Source organism: Varanus komodoensis, unplaced genomic scaffold, assembly GCF_004798865.1.
Source record: "Varanus komodoensis strain SLA01 unplaced genomic scaffold, ASM479886v1 scaffold4, whole genome shotgun sequence".
In the NCBI taxonomy this organism is placed as follows: domain Eukaryota; kingdom Metazoa; phylum Chordata; class Lepidosauria; order Squamata; family Varanidae; genus Varanus; species Varanus komodoensis.
Window position 1 is genome coordinate 37,336,935 of NW_025335941.1, and position 17,924 is coordinate 37,354,858.

The following is a 17,924-nucleotide window of genomic DNA, read 5'->3' on the forward strand; positions in this document are numbered from 1 at the left end:
ACTTTTACTGCATCGTCTTTTAAGATTTTGAATAGTTCAGCTGGAATGCTGTCACCTCCACTAGCTTTGTTGTTGCTCAGACTTCCTAAGGCCCATTTGACTTCACATTTCAGGATGTCTGGCTTGAGGTCAGTGACCACCCCATTGTGGTTATCAGGGACGTTAAGCTCTTTCTTGTATAGTTCTTCTGTGTAATCTTGCCACCTCTTCTTAATCCCTTCTGCCTCTGTTAGGTCCCTGCCATTTTGGTCCTTTATCATGCCTATCTTTGCATGAAACTTTCCCTTCATATCTTGAATTTTCTTGAAAAGATCTCTGGTCCTCCCTATTCTATTGTTTTCTTCTATTTCTTTGCACTGTTCATTTAAGATAGCATTCTTATCTCTTCTAGCTATTCTCTGGAATTCTGCACTCAATTGGGTGTATCTTTCCCTTTCTCCCTTGCCTTTCGCTTCCCTTCTTTCCTCAGCTATTTGTAAAGCTTCCTCAGTCAGCCATTTTTCTTTCTTGAATTTCTTTTTCTTTGGGATGGTTTTAGTTGCTACCTCTTGTACAATGTCGCGAACCTCCGTCCAGAGTTCTTCAGGCACTCTGTCTATCAGATCTAATTCAGGGATATGATTTAGGTTATACCTGAGTGGCCTAGCGCTTTTCCCTACTTTCTTCAATTTAAGCCTAAATTTTGCAACGAGAAGCTCATGATCTGAGACAGTCATCTCCTGGTCTAGTTTTTACTGACTGTATAGAGCTTCCCTATCTTTGGCTGCAGAGCACATAGTCAATCTGATTTCTGTGCTGACTGTCTGGTGATGTCCATGTGTAGAGTCGTCTCTTGGGTTGTTGGAAAAGAGTGTTTGCTATGACCATCATATTCTCTTGACAAAATTCTACCAGCCTGTGCCCTGCTTCATTTTGTACTCCAAGGCCAAACTTGCCTGTTATTCCAGTTATCTTTTGACTTCCTACTTTAGCATTCCAATCACCCAGGATGATAAGGACATCATTTTTGGGCGTAAATTCTAGAAGGTGTTGTAGGCCTTCATAGAACTGGTCAACTTCAGCCTCTTCAGCACCAGTGGTTGAGGCAAAGACTTAGACTACTGTGATGTTGAATGGTTTGCCTTGGATTCGAACGGAGATCATTCTGTCATTTTGGAGATTGTATCCCAGTACTGCTTTTCCTACTCTTTTATTGACTATGAAGGCTACTCCATTTCTTCTGAGGGATTCTTGTCCGCAGTAGTATACCTGATGTTCATCTGAATTAAATTCACCCATTCCTGTCCATTTTAGTTTACCTATTCCTAAAATGTCGATGTTCAGTCTTGTCATCTCTTGCCTGACCACATCCAGCTTGCCTTGATTCATGGATCTTACATTCCAGGTTCCTATGGAGTATAGATCTTTGCAGAATCGGACTTTCCTTTCACCACCAGATACATCGGCAACTGAGTGTCCTTTCAGCTTTGACCCAGTCGCTTCATTCTTTCTGGCACTACTAGTACTAGCCCTCCACTCTTCCCCAGTAGCATATTGGACACCTTCTGACCTGAGGGGCTCATCTTCTGACGTCATGTCTTTTTGCCTTTTGGTACTGTCCATGGGGTTTTCATGGCAAAGATACTGGAGTGGGTTGACACTTCCTTCTCCAGTGGATCACGTTTTGTCAGGGCTCTCTGCTATTACCTGTCCATCTTGGGTGCCCCTGCACAGCATAGTTCATAGCTTCATTGAGCTACGCAAGCCCCTTCACCATGACAAGGCAGTGATCCATGAAGGACGTAAATTCATTTAAATATAGGCTAATACTAAACTGTCAATTGCTCAGTAAAGAAAGGAGTAGCAGTCAAAAAGAATCACTATCCTGATTAAAAGCAGGATTCCAATTCCAGAGAAAGCTGGCACACAGAGAGATACACTTGTGTAGGTTTAACCCCTCCACACCTAATATGCAGCCATGAGCAGCAGCAGAAAAAAAAACCTAGCCAGGGTCACCCATGTTTGTCATGAATGGCTCAGATGAAATAAATGACAAAATGCTGTGGAGCCTTGGTACCTTGGTACTCCCATATGTCCCCCCATACTCTGTCCCATATCTGAGGTCCTGTTCCATGATCCCCTGCAAAATGAAACATAGCAGGTTACCATGTAACTGGGTCTTTTAACTGGTGCTATCAAGACTACAGAACACCTTACTAGAGGAAGTCAGGCTGGCCTTATTTTCCCAGAAAGTAGTTCATTTTATAGATTAGCCTTGGCAGTGGTGAATTATTAGTCTGTGATATTTCCAGCTTCCCTGCTGTTGCGATGGTTAACTGATCTTTCTCTTTTATATTTTTTGTATTTTTGTTGGTGCTCTTTCCTGGTGTTTTCTTGCATTTGTTACTTTTATTTTGATGTATTTACACTCAGTCTAACATGTATTTAGATGTATCTGATAGCTGCCTTGATTTGTCTCCTCCCCCATAAAAATACTTTTGAAATCTAATAAGGCATATATACAACTTATACATAAACACAAGTAGAATAAAATCCATTTTTCAGCCTACCATATACTTCTACAGTGCCTTTCAATACAAAAAAGCAGTACAGTCATTGCTTCAGCGCAATACTATGCTGAAAAATAGTCACCTTCACCACTCCAGATGATTATATTAAAGCAAGCACAGGAAAAGATATGATACTGGAAAAGAAGTGTAACTGCCTAGCCTTATAATGTTATTGAACTAAACTGCTTAGGATGCCAAAAAGTAATTACTACTAGCCTTCAGTAGTAAAACCATGGCAACAGCACAATCCTATGCCTGTTTGGTCTGTTAAATGGGGTTTGTTCCTCAATGAATACAATCCTATATATCAGAAGCCTCATGTGGCTCTTTGAATTTATTTTGCCACTCTCCATCCTCTGCCGCCTGAAGGCACCTGCTTGCCACTTGCCACCTGTTTCCACAACCTTGCAGGCGCCTGCTTATGGCTCTTCTGTTGAGCATTTACAGTATGTGGCTCTTCTGTTGAGCAAGTCTGGCTGCCCTGCTATATTTATCAACTAAGAACTCAATTTCATTTAATTCTATGGGACTTACTCCCAATAAAGGATTATAGCAGGCGTTTTACTTTTCAAAACTAAGTATCAGATGAATGTCAATATCACGAAATTAATTAATATTTAGATTGCTGTTTAGTTTATAAGGGTGCTCAAAGGTGATTTAATAAAAAGCGCTGCCACCATCACATGTTAGTTTTTCAAGCCATTGTTGTGCCGTGTTTGATTACTTTCGTAATATATTTTCCTGGTATTCCAGTTCGTGCTCTAGATAGCAAATGAAAGCATCTAACAAATACATGTCAAGGACACAAGTGATCCTCTCGTATACCTAGGTGTGAGATGACAGAATGAAATACTTCTGTACTGAACAGGTCTACAAGAATCAGGTGAGGCTGTAAGTCCAACCTTATTCAGTTAGGAATCTGTACATGACAAACTGGTTGCCAGGTCTCAGATTACTACCAGGTCCAGTCATCCAAATGCCAAAAAGATATAATCGCTCCCAACAGGTACAGCAGCCATCCACAGATCAATCCCCATACAACTCAATAAATAAAATGGGAAAAGCAGAGAAACAGAAGTCTGTTGAATGGGAATTTTGCTTGTGTTCAAGAGGTACTCACCCTGTGTGAAGCTCATACCCCAAATAATTAACGTTAAGGGAGAAAAAGAACTTGAACTTTTAGTTTATAGAAATATATTCAGAAGACTACTGCTACAGTAAATACTAAAGCAGTGCACAGAATTAAGCCTTCATCTACTACAACAAGTATTTAGAAGTAAAAGAAAGAAAAGAACTATTATAGGCTTATTGTGCAAGCCTTCAGTTGTTAAGCAAAAGAAACAACAAAAGAAAGCAGAAAGCAAGGCAAGCACCAGTACTCCCAAATTCTCTTCCTACCTTTGTACTTGACATGCTGTGTAATTGTGCACAAAGTAGCTCAACCACCTACATGCCTCAAGAATCCCCAAATTAAAGTGATGGAACAGTATTTACCAGAAATGTCTAGAATAAAGGCAGTGTATGCGTAATGCAGCAAAGTGGAACCCTTGGGGTCTGATCCCCTTCAATGCTAGTTCACTTGGCAATTACAAAAACAGCAGCTTTGAAGGTAAACTGATAATTTACATAAAGAAATCTCTAAGCATTGGCTCCCAGCTCTGAGTCTTCCCACTGACAATATAACTTCTGGTGTTTAGAAAAGGTGTGAACTGAAGATCAGGTTGGTGATCTCTAAGTAACTGGCAAGATGGAAATTTAGGAACTAGCCAAATTCCACCAGAATTCAGTCTTGAAAACACTTATAGTGAGCAATTGATTTTTCAACCCTCAAAGGAAAAAAGCAGAGTATTTAATTAACTTATTTTTATTGCTACTGTACCTCTCTTTTTAAAAAAAAATCCATGGCAAGTGGCAATATTTAACAATATGACAAACAATATTAAAAGAAAATATAACATATCTAATAAAATCTGCTACTGCTATTGCACAGTATAGAAATGCAATAAATAAATACTCAGCATATTAAAAAATACACAACAGAGATCCAGTCATATTACTTGACCATGAATAAATGTGCAGACAAACACATATGCCTTAGCATGTCAAGACTGGTGCCAAGTGTACCTCAGGGATGGGTGGGGGATTCCAGAGTTGTGACAACAACAGATATACTTCCGTTGGTAGCGAGATGAAATAGGTCTGTTCCCCAAATAACTTTTATTTACTGTAGCTGTTCCCATTCACTTAAAATGAATCTCTGCTGCTGATGCTGATGTCTATCTTCACATCAAACTTGAAGCTCCAGGCGACAAAGCAGCATTTATGAGTTATCAAACACTGGGTACTAAACAACTCGGTTGCTGCAAGTGGGCTCCAACATGATTTTCTGAGTCCAGTAAAACCTCGCTACACAAAACCCCTCCTACACATATACCAGAGTGACATACTAAACATACAATTGCATGAAAAAATGTTACACTGCTAATTTTATACAGACGACACTGAACTAGATGGTTCAGTATAATGTAGTTTCCTCTCAAGCAATTACTTGGCCAGAAAGTTTCTGGAACTAGTAACATCTTGGAAACAGTTTCACGTACAGAGAGAGCACCAATATAGCAGTACACTGTCTCTGTACAATTTTCCATATTTAGGTAAAATTAAAACTCTTTTATACCAGGAGTTGCAATGACATAAAGCAGGCAAAGTGATGTGTCCACACAGGGACAACACTCACATCAGAACAACTGTGCACAATTTGGTTGTTGCAATAGTGCACAAACTATCTTGAAAATTGTTCCCCTAGAACAGTGAACCTTTTAGAGACGGAGTGCTCAAACTGCAACCCAAAACCCACTTATTTATCGCAAAGTGCCAACACTACAATAAAACCTGAAAACTGACATTTTAGTTTAGAAAAAACAACTCACAGCCAGTCCAAGCAAATATATATATATATCTCCTTGGCAGTGCATTGACCGGCCATGCAAAAGCTCGGACAAGTCACAGCTAATGAGTCACGGCTCATGATGTAATCGCCTGGCGCTACTACTCCTTTCCGAGCAAGCTCATGGCCTCTATGTGCACTGTTATTCAATGCTCAGCTGCTGGGGAGATGCTGGGGTGACATGGCTCACATGCTGACAGTGAAGGCTCTGCGTGCCCGCTGTAGCACGCATGCCATAGGTCCAACACCACTGCCCTAACCCTACCCTGGTTCACTCCCTAACCCTAATAGAGGGTGAAAGTTCCACAAAAAATGTTGACCAGCACCAAAAAGCATTTAAAAAATTAAAATGGGGCGGTGTCAACCACAGCTAGAAAATGGTGCATTGAAATGAGTTCAAATACATACTGAAATCCCCTCATCTAGTTTTTTTGTCGCTTCACAAGTATTTGGGACTGAAAAATACAAATTCAACTATTAGAGCACCAGGTGTTCGAAAGGAAACATCCACAAATCACCTACTGTAATGCTGAACACCTAACTTGGTTCATTGTTCATTGACATGTTCATTGTTCTGTTTTCACTTAACAATCCAGGACCCACTTTCCCATCCCCATTATGGTTATTATGACATCTGAACCTGAAAACTTCAGTTATTTAGAATTAAACAACAAATCATAGGCTTATTCTAGGTTTTATCCCCTAAACAACCCAGAGTTTCTGGGTTTGACTGTCACAGAAACAACACAGGAATTGTGTTGATAGCTGAAAGCAGAAGTGACAAGCTAATGGCAGACAGTGCTTGGGGCCACTTAGCCCTGATACCCCATGGCTTAAACAATTTATTTGTTGCAACTGGGCCCACTCCTTCTATCCTTAATTTTTACCTACTTCAAATCTCATGTCACAATAAAATTATGAATCATACTTATATTTCCAAATTTATTTACAGTCAGTCCCCCAAGTTATGAGCAAGTGCCATTCTCAAGAAAACAGAGATTCGTATTTAAGTTGAATTTGTATGTAAGTTGGATCATATATACTTGGCTTTCCACACCTGCAGGGGTTAGGGGATCAGGACACCCCTGAAAGCCGAAAAACCACAAATATCTCTGGGCTCCTGCCCCACCCCAACTCATCAGTGCCTCCTCCTTGCAGCAAGGAGATGCCAGAGAGATTTTCCTCCCAGGATGGACAAGGCAGGAAGGCATGCTTTGGAGACTTCCCTCTCTCCTCTTTCACTTCCTTTCACTCTTTGGTGATGATGATTTTCTGCAGTATTTTTAAAAAATTAATAGGTTTTATGGTAGTTAGTTTGTATGTAAGGGTTGTTCTTAACTTGGACATTTGTAACTCAAGAACTGCCTGTATTTCAGTTATTTCAATACTACCCTTTAGGGAAGAAAAGCCCTGTCAAGTACAGATAACATGAAAACAATGCTAAAATATAAAACACACATATAAAACAATCCGATTTAAAACAGTAGCATAAAAGAATCCAAAGTCAGACCAGCATTCCATAAAACCTAACATAATTAACAGTGGTAGTTTAAAAATCCAGCCTCGCAACATTAATTACAACCAGGTTGGAGCAAAAGAGCATTTTATGCCCATCTAAAAACAGCTGCAGTTGAGGGCAACATGCATGGAGTATATATGAATGAGGATTTGAACTGAGCATCTAAGTTCAGCAGTCTGTCCACTATGCCACCGTCATTTCCCCCATCTCATCCTTTTCCAAGTAGTTCGCATACACATGGCCTCTCCCGGAACTGCACTGCAGGTGAAAAGTGACCTTAAGCCAGCTGATACCAGTGCGCGTTAGCACCAAATACTTTGAAAGGCGGCTCCAAAGAGCATATGCTTGGCATTTACCTTGAACATTCTGAGAATATTGTGGCCTATTAAAAATTTATTGCCTTACTACACAGAAGGCTAAGAGCTCGACCAATCCCTTTCTCCTTCACAGCTGGGAACATTTTGAGCCAGCATTCACTGTGTACTATAGTTTAACCAAATAGTCTCCTACCAAGTCTGTCATTAAAGTTGAAGCACTTCTTTTTACCTCGTGTTGTGTAAAATATTAACTCTTGGGCAATTTAGCTGAATACAGATTTCAGTCAGCACAAACTATGTTCGATGACATACTCATAAATCCTCTACTATAAAGGCAGATATCAAGTTAATATTGAACAAAGGTATGCAGGGATTTGTGGGGGAGGGGGTTCAAAAGTGAAAAAGTCTTGTATTTAATATTGTGTAATATGATACGTTATGGAGAAGCAGGGGGATTCAAAATGGCAGGTACAATATAAATTCTAGAAATAAATTCATATATAGGAAAGCATAATCAAGATGGAAATCATATGGTTACTAGAACACCTTCCCAGGGGGCATGAGATATATCAGATCTCCACCTCTAAGGATGGAAATAGAGATCCATCCTCGGAGAGGAAGTTTAGTCTTCAGAATCCTCTCCTAACCTCTCCTAGCTGCTGTGGAAACCTCCACAGGTAGTGCTATTGCAATGGAGGGAAGGCATTGGTCAGGGCTGATTCAGGAGTGGCTGTAAATCCTCCCAAACCAGCAGCATGTTTATTTCAGCCCTGAAATTGATATAAATTAATTCCTTCCAATCAAAACCAATGTAAGGATTTTTGAAAATAGCCAGAAAAGAGGAGTGGGGAAGACAGCAAAATCACCATTCCTCCCTACCCTTCTGCCCTGCAGGAATGAGACCAGAAGAACTTTAGATGAGGCAGCTCCTCTACCCTCAGATATTTCAGCTAGATGTGGTAGGATTGCTTTATTCAGATGCAATTACATACAAATCTTCTGAGGAGTATGTCCCATTAGATACAACAGGATTTGCTTCTGAGTAGCTGTGCACAAAATTTGCACAGTAAACATTAGTAATTCAGATCAGCTAACAAAATTTTCCTCACTAATATTCCCTTTGAAATTTAGATAATAAATTTCCTTTCAGCCAAAACCTAAGATGTTACTCTAAATTGTTTATGTCACAAATACTGCCATGGGTTAGAGCATACTTAATATTTCCAGAGCAACACTAAAATCCAGTTATTTATTTATTTATTTATTTATTTATTTATTTATTTATTTAAAGTTTTTATATGCTGTCCCCTTGTTACATAGCCTCGGGACAACTCACAGAAATAAATAAATAAGACAATAACAATTACAATTAAAACCTGGAAACACACTGGCTGCACAATTAAAATATATAAATACTAAACATTATTAAAATACTGTTTGAATAAAAAGGTCTTGGCCTGGCGCTGAAAAACAAATAACGACGGCGCCAGGCAGACCTCTCTGGGGAGCGCATTCCACAGATGGGGCGCCACCGCAGAGAAAGCCCCCCTCCGGGTACTTTGCTTCCTGATATCTCTCACAGAAGGCTCCCGGAGGAGAGCCTCTGCTGCCGATCTCAAGGGGCAGGAAGGAAAATATGGCCACAGGCGTTCCTTTAGGTATCTGGGTTCCAAGCTGTTAAGGGCTTTATAAGTAATTACCAACACCTTGAATTAAGCCCGGACTTCGATGGGAAGCCAGTGAAGCTGGTAGAGGACTGGGGTTATATGAGAATAACGCCTGGTCCTCATCAGCAACCTGGCTGCTCTATTTTGCACCATCTGAAGTATCCGGACTGTAGAATTCTACTACACTACTCCTCTGATTAACTGTGGCTCTCTAGCTGCCACTAACAGCTACCTGATCCTTATAAATAGAAATATTAGGAACTGAAACTGGGACAACCTGCATATAAAGCTTGTACTCTACCACTGAACTATGACCTGCTCCATACTACTGGAATTAAAGCAGAAACGCAGCAATTAATTTCTAATCACTTAGACTTGCTCACCTAGAATTTTTTCACATGCACATCAGCTATTATCTTTTTCAATGTACACTGCAGCTCTAAGAACAGACATATATACAATGGTTCAAATATAGTTTGTCTGAAGAAGCCATGAAGAGCAACTGGAAACACCCACTCTTTAAATGCCACCTTCCAGGCCAAATCTGTGAAGGTAAAGTGCTCCTCCTAGTGTTTTAAACTGATCATATCATTTAATTTCAAGATTCAAACTGAAGACATTGTATTTATTCATCATTCCTTGTTATCTTTATTATGCATGTGGGCAGGAATATTATAATAAACTATATAAAAGACAAATAAAAATTTCCAGGCAAATAACCCACCACAAGTATATTTAAACATAAGCACATAGTTAAGCATTTGAGGCACAATCTGTTGTTGTTGTTAGTCGCAAAGTTGTGTCCGACCCAGCGCGACCCTATGGACAACACTCCTCCAGGGCTTCCTGTCCTCCACCATCCCCCGGAGTCCACCTAAGCTCATACCAACTGCCTCAGTGACTCCATCTAGCCACCTCATCCTCTGCCGTCCCCTTCTTCTTTTGCCATCTATTGTTCCCAACATTAGACTCTTCTCCAGGGAGTTCTTCCTTCTCATTAGGTGGCCAAAGTATTTGAGTTTCATCTTCACTATCTGGTCTTCTAAAGAGCAGTCAGGGTTAATCTCCTCTAGGACTGACCGGTTAGATTGCCTTGTGGTCCAAGGGACCCGCAGGAGTCTCCTCCAGCACCACAATTCAAAGGCCTCAATCCTTTGGTGCTCAGCCTTCCTTATGGTCCAGCTTTCACAGTCATACATTGCAACTGGGAAAACCATAGCCTTGACTATACGCACTTTTGTTGGCAGGGTGATGTCTCTGCTTTTTAGTATGCTGTCTAGATTTGCCATAGCTTTCCTCCCAAGGAGCGTCTTTTAATTTCTTGGCTGCATTCCCTGTCTGCGGTGATCTTGGAGCCCAGGAAAAGAAAATCTGTCACTACCTCCATTTCTTCCCCATCTATTTTCCAGGAAGTGAGAGGACCGGATGCCATGATCTTAGTTTTCTTAATGTTGAGTTGCAAGCCTACTTTTGCACTCTCCTCCTTCACCCGCATCAAGAGGCTCTTTAGTTCCTCTTCACTTTCTGCCATGAGAGTGGTATCATCTGCATATCTGAGGTTGTTGATATTTCTTAATTCCAACTGGTGATTCATCTAGCTCCGCCTTTCTCATGATGTGCTCTGCATATAAGTTAAATAGACAGGGCGACACTATACAGCCTTGTCGAACTCCTTTCTCAATTTTGAACCTAGCATCTTTCAAATTCAGGGAAGATCCTGAGACATGGGATGCCTGGGCTTGTCAAAAATCAAGTGTAGAGTGTAGTGTAGAGTGTAGTGTATATGGCACAACAGCAACACATCCAGCAATATGCAGGAGAATCCAGGACTGACCAGTCTCTGCTAGTTTATTCAGCTACATGACCCACTGTGCTCAGTGGGGCATACAATTGTTTAAATATACATGGAATTACAGGCTAAAACTTGAAACCACAAGCTTCAGTTATCTACTTATCAAAGGGCAGATAACTTCCAGAAAGCACAGAGCTGTATTCCCTGCCTGCTACTTTCATGCTGCCTCCCTGAAAAATCATGGAGGACAGAGGAAATGCCAGATGACTGGAGATGGGCAAATGTTGTTCCTGTTGTCAAGTAGGGAAAAACCAAGAACCTAGACCATCAGTCTAACATCAGTCCCTGGGAAAATTCTGGAGCAGTTTATAAAGCAGTCTGCAAACACCTTCAAAACAATGCACTGTTTGCTAGAAGTCAACATGGATTCTCAAGAATAATTCCTGACAAGACTAATCTGATTTCAATTTTTTGATTAGGTAATCTTCCTGATAGACTGTAGGAATGCAATGCGCCGTATATTTTGACTTCAGCAAAGCTTTTGATGATGTGCCTATTATATGGAACAATGATCAGGTGACTCCACAATGGGCTATAGAATCAAACTCAAAAAGCACTCATCAATGGCACCTTCTCAAACTGGGGAGAGGTAACAAGTGGGGTATCAACATTTTATTAATGATATGGATGAAGAAGTGCAGCAAACATCTATAAAATTTGCAGATGACACAAAACTGGGTAGGATAGCTAATACCCTACAAAACAGAAAGAAGATTCAAGGTGATATTGATAGGTTGGAATGCTGAGCTGAATACAATAGAATGGAATTCAAATGCCAAGTTCTGCACCTAGGAAAAAGAAACCAAATGTATTGCTACAAAATGAGGAATACTTGCTCATCAATATTGCAAATAAGAATCTTGGAATTATTGTAGATCACAAGCTGAATCTGAGTCAACATGTAGTATGTGTGGAATGGGTCTGAACTCAGATCACACAGGACTTGAATCATTGATCAAATGAACCTTTAATAGCGGTGGCAGTAATTTGGGTGTCATGATCCAATATAGAGGTTATAAACCCTCTGGTCAATGGGGACTCTAGAAGAAGATGGTGCCATTATCCCTGGGGTAACTTGGTTCATCGCTCAGCTTAGGCAGAGTTTGCCTCTTTGCTCTGACATATAGGTCTTGGATTCAGGAATTTTGTTTTGTTCCAAAGTCACCCCAACTGAAAATATTCATGTCATGTCATGACTAATTGTATTGATGGAGCATTTAAAGCTCCATCAAATCTTCTCTTGTCAATAAAAGAAGACTGAGGGGAGATAGGATAGCATTCTACAAGTACTTGAAAGGCTGTCACAAAAAGGACATGATCTCTTCTCCATTATCCCAGAGTGCATGCAACAGAATAACAGGATCAAGTTACAGGAAGCCAAGTTCCAGCTAGATCTCAGGAAACATTTCCTGACAGTTACAGTAGTACAACCATGGAACCAATTATCTAGGGAGGTTGTGGGCTCTCCAACACTAGAGACTTTCAAGATGCACTAGAGACTTTCAATGGCAACTGGTCAGCCATTGGAGAGGATAGTTTAAACTGGAGTCCTGCACTGAACAAGGGGTTGGACTTGATGGTCCTCTGGCTCCTTCCAACTCTACTATTCTACGATTCTCTGAAATTTACCACAGCATGGCAAAAAACCTCATGATTTGGCTTTTAAAAAGCTGCACAGGAAGTGCAAGAAAGATGCACAGGGAGGGCAGAGTTTACTTATAAGCAAGATTGTGATTAGCCACATCACTGTCAGTCTTAAACACTTAAGTAGCAAATGCTAATGGCTAGAAAAATAACAGAAGAAACTTCCTGAAATTTCCCAGAATATCTCCATGTATTCAGTTGAAAAAACAATCTAAGAAAGAGGTAAGCATCCACTTTATTTTCCATCTAAAGAGGATAATAATATACTCCAAAATAAATAGTTTAGCAGTTGTGACAGCATTATAGAAAATGACTGCATTGTATTGTTACAGGTTGCCTGCTTTCTTAAAGTTTCCAAGCTGTCAAGTAATTCCTTCACCAATGGATACTCTTTTAATCTTATTTTTATCTAGGCAAATTTATTTGCAGTAAAAAGTAATTCTGCTCTTGATTAGGTAAGAGACCATTCTCAAGGCTGCTTACATCAAGGAAATTCAACCAGAGATATTAAGAGCACAGTTTGTAATTTTATCAGTTGTAACTGAAGAGCCATCTTTCAGGGAAGAGAAATAACCTTAAAGAACAATCACAGTCCACTTTTCATATAAATCCATTTTGTGCATGATGGAAGTGTAAATTGTACACCAGGGAACCTGGAGATGATGATATAAAAAAGCCCACAAAAGATTACAACGAAGGAGAGAGAAGATTGCCAGCTGGCTACCTTTAAACTGGCCAGCTGACAATCTTTGTACTGCTATTAAACACTGACAAGGCTACTATTTTTTATATTATATTATATTAATTTATTTAGGGCATTTATAGGCCGTCCATCACTGTCGTCTCTGGATGGCTTACAATATAAGAGCACCTCCAACAAAGACTCAAGCTGAGATATCTTTCAACAGTCACCAAATGTAACAAAATAACTTCCAAAGATGTATTCCATATGTCTAACCATGGATGTATACAATAACATGCAATTGAGATGTTTATTTCTTAAAAGAGTAAACAAATGAAGAAAAATTGTATATCATTCCATGTTCTTTTAATAGATTTACAGCAAATGCGAAGTACTATATACTCCTCTGAAAACTCTAACATGAATCCATTTATTTTCCAGATGCCAAGCCAATGCTTCAAACACATACATTTTGCTCAGTAAAATGTCTAACTTGCACTTCAGAAGTTCAGAGTATCTACCTTCCACTTTCCACCCCTCAGTTGGACTACTGTAACACACTCTATGTGGAGCTGCCCTTTAAGACAGTCAGGATACTTCAGTTGGTTCCAACTAGAGCACCCAGGCTTTTGACAGGGGCTGGCATGCTTGCTTACATAACACTGGTTCTGCACCATGTGCACTGGCTACCACTGAAGTCCGGGACCAAGTTAATGTGTTCACTACGATGTATAAAGCCCTGCATGGTTTAGGGCCTGGATCTTTGGAGGAGCATCTCTTTCAGTATACACCTGCCCAAGTCCTAAGATGCTCTTCTGAGTTCCTTCAGGAGCCCTCTTTGAAGGAGATTAGAAGAGTGGCTATCCAGAGAAGAACCTTTTCCATGGTAGCACACCAGCTTCGGAACCTGCTCCCCAGAGAGGTATGCCTGGTGCCAATGCTTTATTTACTTTCCCAATATTTTAAAAGTTTAATGTTGTTTTAATGGTTGGCCTTTATCACACATTTATATTCTGTGTATTTGTGCTACTTATTGTAACGCCATCCTTGTTATAAATGAAGTCCTTTGGTATAAACAAGGTATTAATGTTTTAAATAAATAAATTTTGCAATGTGTATATAAACAGTTTTAAAACTCTGCAACCCTAGTATAAAACAATGTGATTATTTCACCATCATATAAAAGACTGGGAGAGAAATCAATGCAGGGATGAAGAATTCTCTTCGGGCTGACCAAGTTGCAGGTTGTAAAAGAAACATAATTTTCAAGAAAAATGTATGAACGTTTGAATAGTTAGAATCTTAATCCTTAGTTGACATTGCTAAAATATGGCCAATGGAAAATGTCTGATTTTCCCCACTCAGTACTTTGAAACTATATGACAGGGTGGCCAAACCAAGTCTGGTGAGCCACATGTGGCTCTAAGTTTATTTTGCAGCTTACCACTTGCCACCTGACACCCAGAAGCACCCACTTACCACTTGCTGGCCTGATGCCACCACCTGCAGGCACCCACGGTTCTCAAACATCTAACATTTACTATGTGGCTCTTCCATTTAGCAAGTCTGGCCACTCTGGTATACAAGATTATTATCTAGAGGAGATAATACTTGAAATATATTTACATCAGATGCTAATGATAAACAACAAAAAAGCAATCAATAAAATTTGAATGCATATAATTCAGACTCTGAAGCATGACCTTACAATTAAGAGTTGGAATGAACACTGAACTGTCTTCTTGCCACGTGGTTGCACAAATCTGAAGTGGCACTGAATTCCTTTCTCTAAATGCTGAAAAAAGGATCCCTCTTTGGTCAATTCCCTTTATTTCCCTGTTGCCAGAGATACAAATATTTAGCTTGCAAATTCAGGATCAAATTAACCAGATCACTTAAATGTGCAGATTGCACTTGTGCTGAATTCTCTGAAATCCAGTCTTCTAGAGGCCAAGGCTTCTTAAGCAGTCCTACATACCAAGTTGGAGAGCCACCTAGTCTAGAATCTTATTTCACACAAAAGGGTCCAGTCTGTATTAGGTACATCTCTATTATGAGACACGGGAAAGAGAGAATCATGTTCCAAGCCTTCCACCATTTAGTCTAGATTAAGCTCTGATCCTATCCTAAAGGTTCAAAAATTCAGCACCACAGCTATTAAACATTAGACTGACATTAGCAATGAGTACTCTGAGGAGCCATTGCTTCTAGTTTAGAGTTTACAGAAGACTTCTACTAAGGTGAAATTTGCTAAATAGACTTTTTGGTATAACAATTCAAAACACAATTGTTACCCACTTTACCCATATTTCCTGAAAGTTATATCTGTTGCAGGTAATTTCACTGTGTTTTGTCTGCTACTTGTTCAGTTTTCCATGTAGTTCTCCGGAAATTATGTTTGTTTTTTTCAAAGTTCAAACATCTTTCCTGAAATCTTTTTCTCCTAAGAAGTGAAAAGGCTGCTGTCACTTCGGATTCCATTAACTGAAAGTAAGTTAGACAGCCACTGGTTCCAAATTTTGGTGCTATGACAGCACTAAGAAAAATGTTTTAAAGATTGCAGGTAAAATGGATGTGCAAAATATAAAAGAAGACGGAATACATTGATAAAAACATACCAAAGAAATGGGAAGGAGACAGTTGTCACTGAAATGAGTAAGGATTTGTGAGGAAGGATTATTTTAAGAAAGGATTTAAAGCAGAAAAGAAAGCTGACAAAAGACTAAGAAGGAAACAGTCTGTGCTGGATATGGGCAGATCATGCAAAAAGCCCAAAGGAAAGATGAAATATAGTAGCAACCAGGAGAGATAAGAAAAAATTATTTAGGCAGCCAAACGATATGCATAGTCAAATGTACTTCCCACTGAGTGCAATCAAACTATTCCAAATATCAAGGATGAAAAACTTCCAGTCTATGAGCTGGGTATAACCCATGGAGATTTTCTGTCTGGCCAGCCAGCTTCTTCCCTAGTCCTGCCCACTTTCCCCTGCAAGGAAAATCCTGTCCAATCAGCAGGTGACCAGAGATAATACTGCAAAGTTATTCTGCAAAGTTAGAAAGGAAGCCTTTGTTGCAGGAAAAAGCTCTCCTCTCTGATGTGCTGCAGATCAGGGCTAAGAGCTCTAAAGGACTTTCATTCATGGGTCACCTTAAATTAGATTATTTGACAGCATGGAACATCATCATCATGTTGTGAGACCAGTGCATCCTGAATAAGTGGGCCAATTTTAAAATAAATAAGTAATTCATCTATTAACTTTTAAAGGTGTTTATGTTATGTTTTATTATACTGCTGTATTTTACGGGTTTAAATTTTGTAACTACCAGAAAGCATCAAGTATGGCCATTCAGAAATGATGTTTTATTATTATGATAATTATCACCCATTAACCATTCTGGCTGGGGATCATTGGAATTGAGGGGCTCACAGGAGAATAGCGTTGGGCTAAGAAGAGACAGGTTCGTAGCACCACTTAGCCAGAAAGCGAACTGCCTAAACTACCTCAGAGGGTTGTTGTGAGGATAAAAGGAAGAGAGAAGAACCATGCAGCCCATTCTGAGCTCCTTGGAAAAAAAGAGAAATGCACTTATGAAAACTAGCTGTTAACTATTCACTGATAAATCATTCCTAGCGGGCCCATTCCTTTTCAGCTCGCAAGTCCAGCAAGGCTGTGGGTCAAGGGCCTTCGCGCGGCATGCTTAAAAGGACGTCCCCTCCGGCGGCTCATTCTCCGCGATCTAAGCACGCCCGATCCCCTTGCTCTTTTCCCTCACTCACCATCGTACAGCCACCTCCGCTCCGGCTTCCCGCACGCCAAGCCTCCCAGCAGTCGTTGCCCGCTCACCCACTAGAAACACGCCGCCACCAAGCCGCTTCTTAGCAACTGAAGCCACGCCCCCTTCTGACGCCGCCACTCACGCTTGAAAAAGGGGGACACTCAGCCTGAATTTCCGTTAAAACCATAGAAAGGTTACGTGGCTCTGATTTTCTATTGGCTTGACATGCCGTCACTCTCTAGACGCTAACCGTGGAAAGACTTGAAATTGAGACCGGAAGCGCCTATACCGTACGATATCGAGGGGGGGGGAAAGAATGCCGCAGAGGCGGAACATCCTTAGGGCGTTGGACGAAGCATAGAGATAGAAATATAGAATATTCTCCACTTAGCTGAAGATAAACTTTCCTAGTTGCTTTCGCACTTTTCTCCTGTCACCTTTCCCACCCCTTCTGCTTCGATGCAACTAGGAGCTGCCCACAGAAAATAATTGAGAAACAGTTTTCCCTATTTGTCCTCCGGCCCCCTGAGATGGGCAACAGAAGCCCTCCTCTGGGAACCCTCTACGAAAGACATTAGGAGACAGAAAATCTGGAGGAGGGCCTTCTCTGCGGTGGCACCTCGCCTATGGAATGCACTCCCCAGAGAGGTCTGCCTGGTGCCGTCATTATATGTTTTTTGGTGCCAGGTCAAGACCTTTTTATTTAATCAATATTTTAATATGTATTAATAGTAATTGGATTTTATTGTTTGTATTTTAATAATTACAGCAAGCGTGGAATAGTCAATTTATCTATTTTATTCTGATTTATGTTGTAAGCCATCCAGAGATGCAAGTAATGGATGGAATACCAATTTTATAAATAAACAAACTAAAGTAAATACAGGGCTTTAGGAACAATTAGGGGCGTTTTAAGAGGATTTTGAGTCTTTCTAGTGGAGGACTTAACAGGAAAAGAAACATACTAT

The 17,924-nt window shown here is 40.2% G+C and overlaps 1 protein-coding gene across 3 annotated transcripts in view; it reads right to left on the minus strand.

The window, feature by feature from the left end:
* The window catches only part of NME7 (NME/NM23 family member 7), an 89,738-nt gene extending 72,565 nt beyond the window's left edge, over positions 1–17,173 (minus strand). For all 3 annotated transcript variants that reach the window (XM_044441561.1, XM_044441560.1, XM_044441559.1), the window contains exon 1: positions 16,958–17,173. In XM_044441561.1, the coding sequence (XP_044297496.1) occupies positions 16,958–16,960 (3 nt within the window). In that variant the 5' untranslated portion in view covers positions 16,961–17,173. The remainder of the gene's footprint in view (positions 1–16,957) is intronic.
* Between the last annotated feature and the right edge of the window lie 751 nt (positions 17,174–17,924).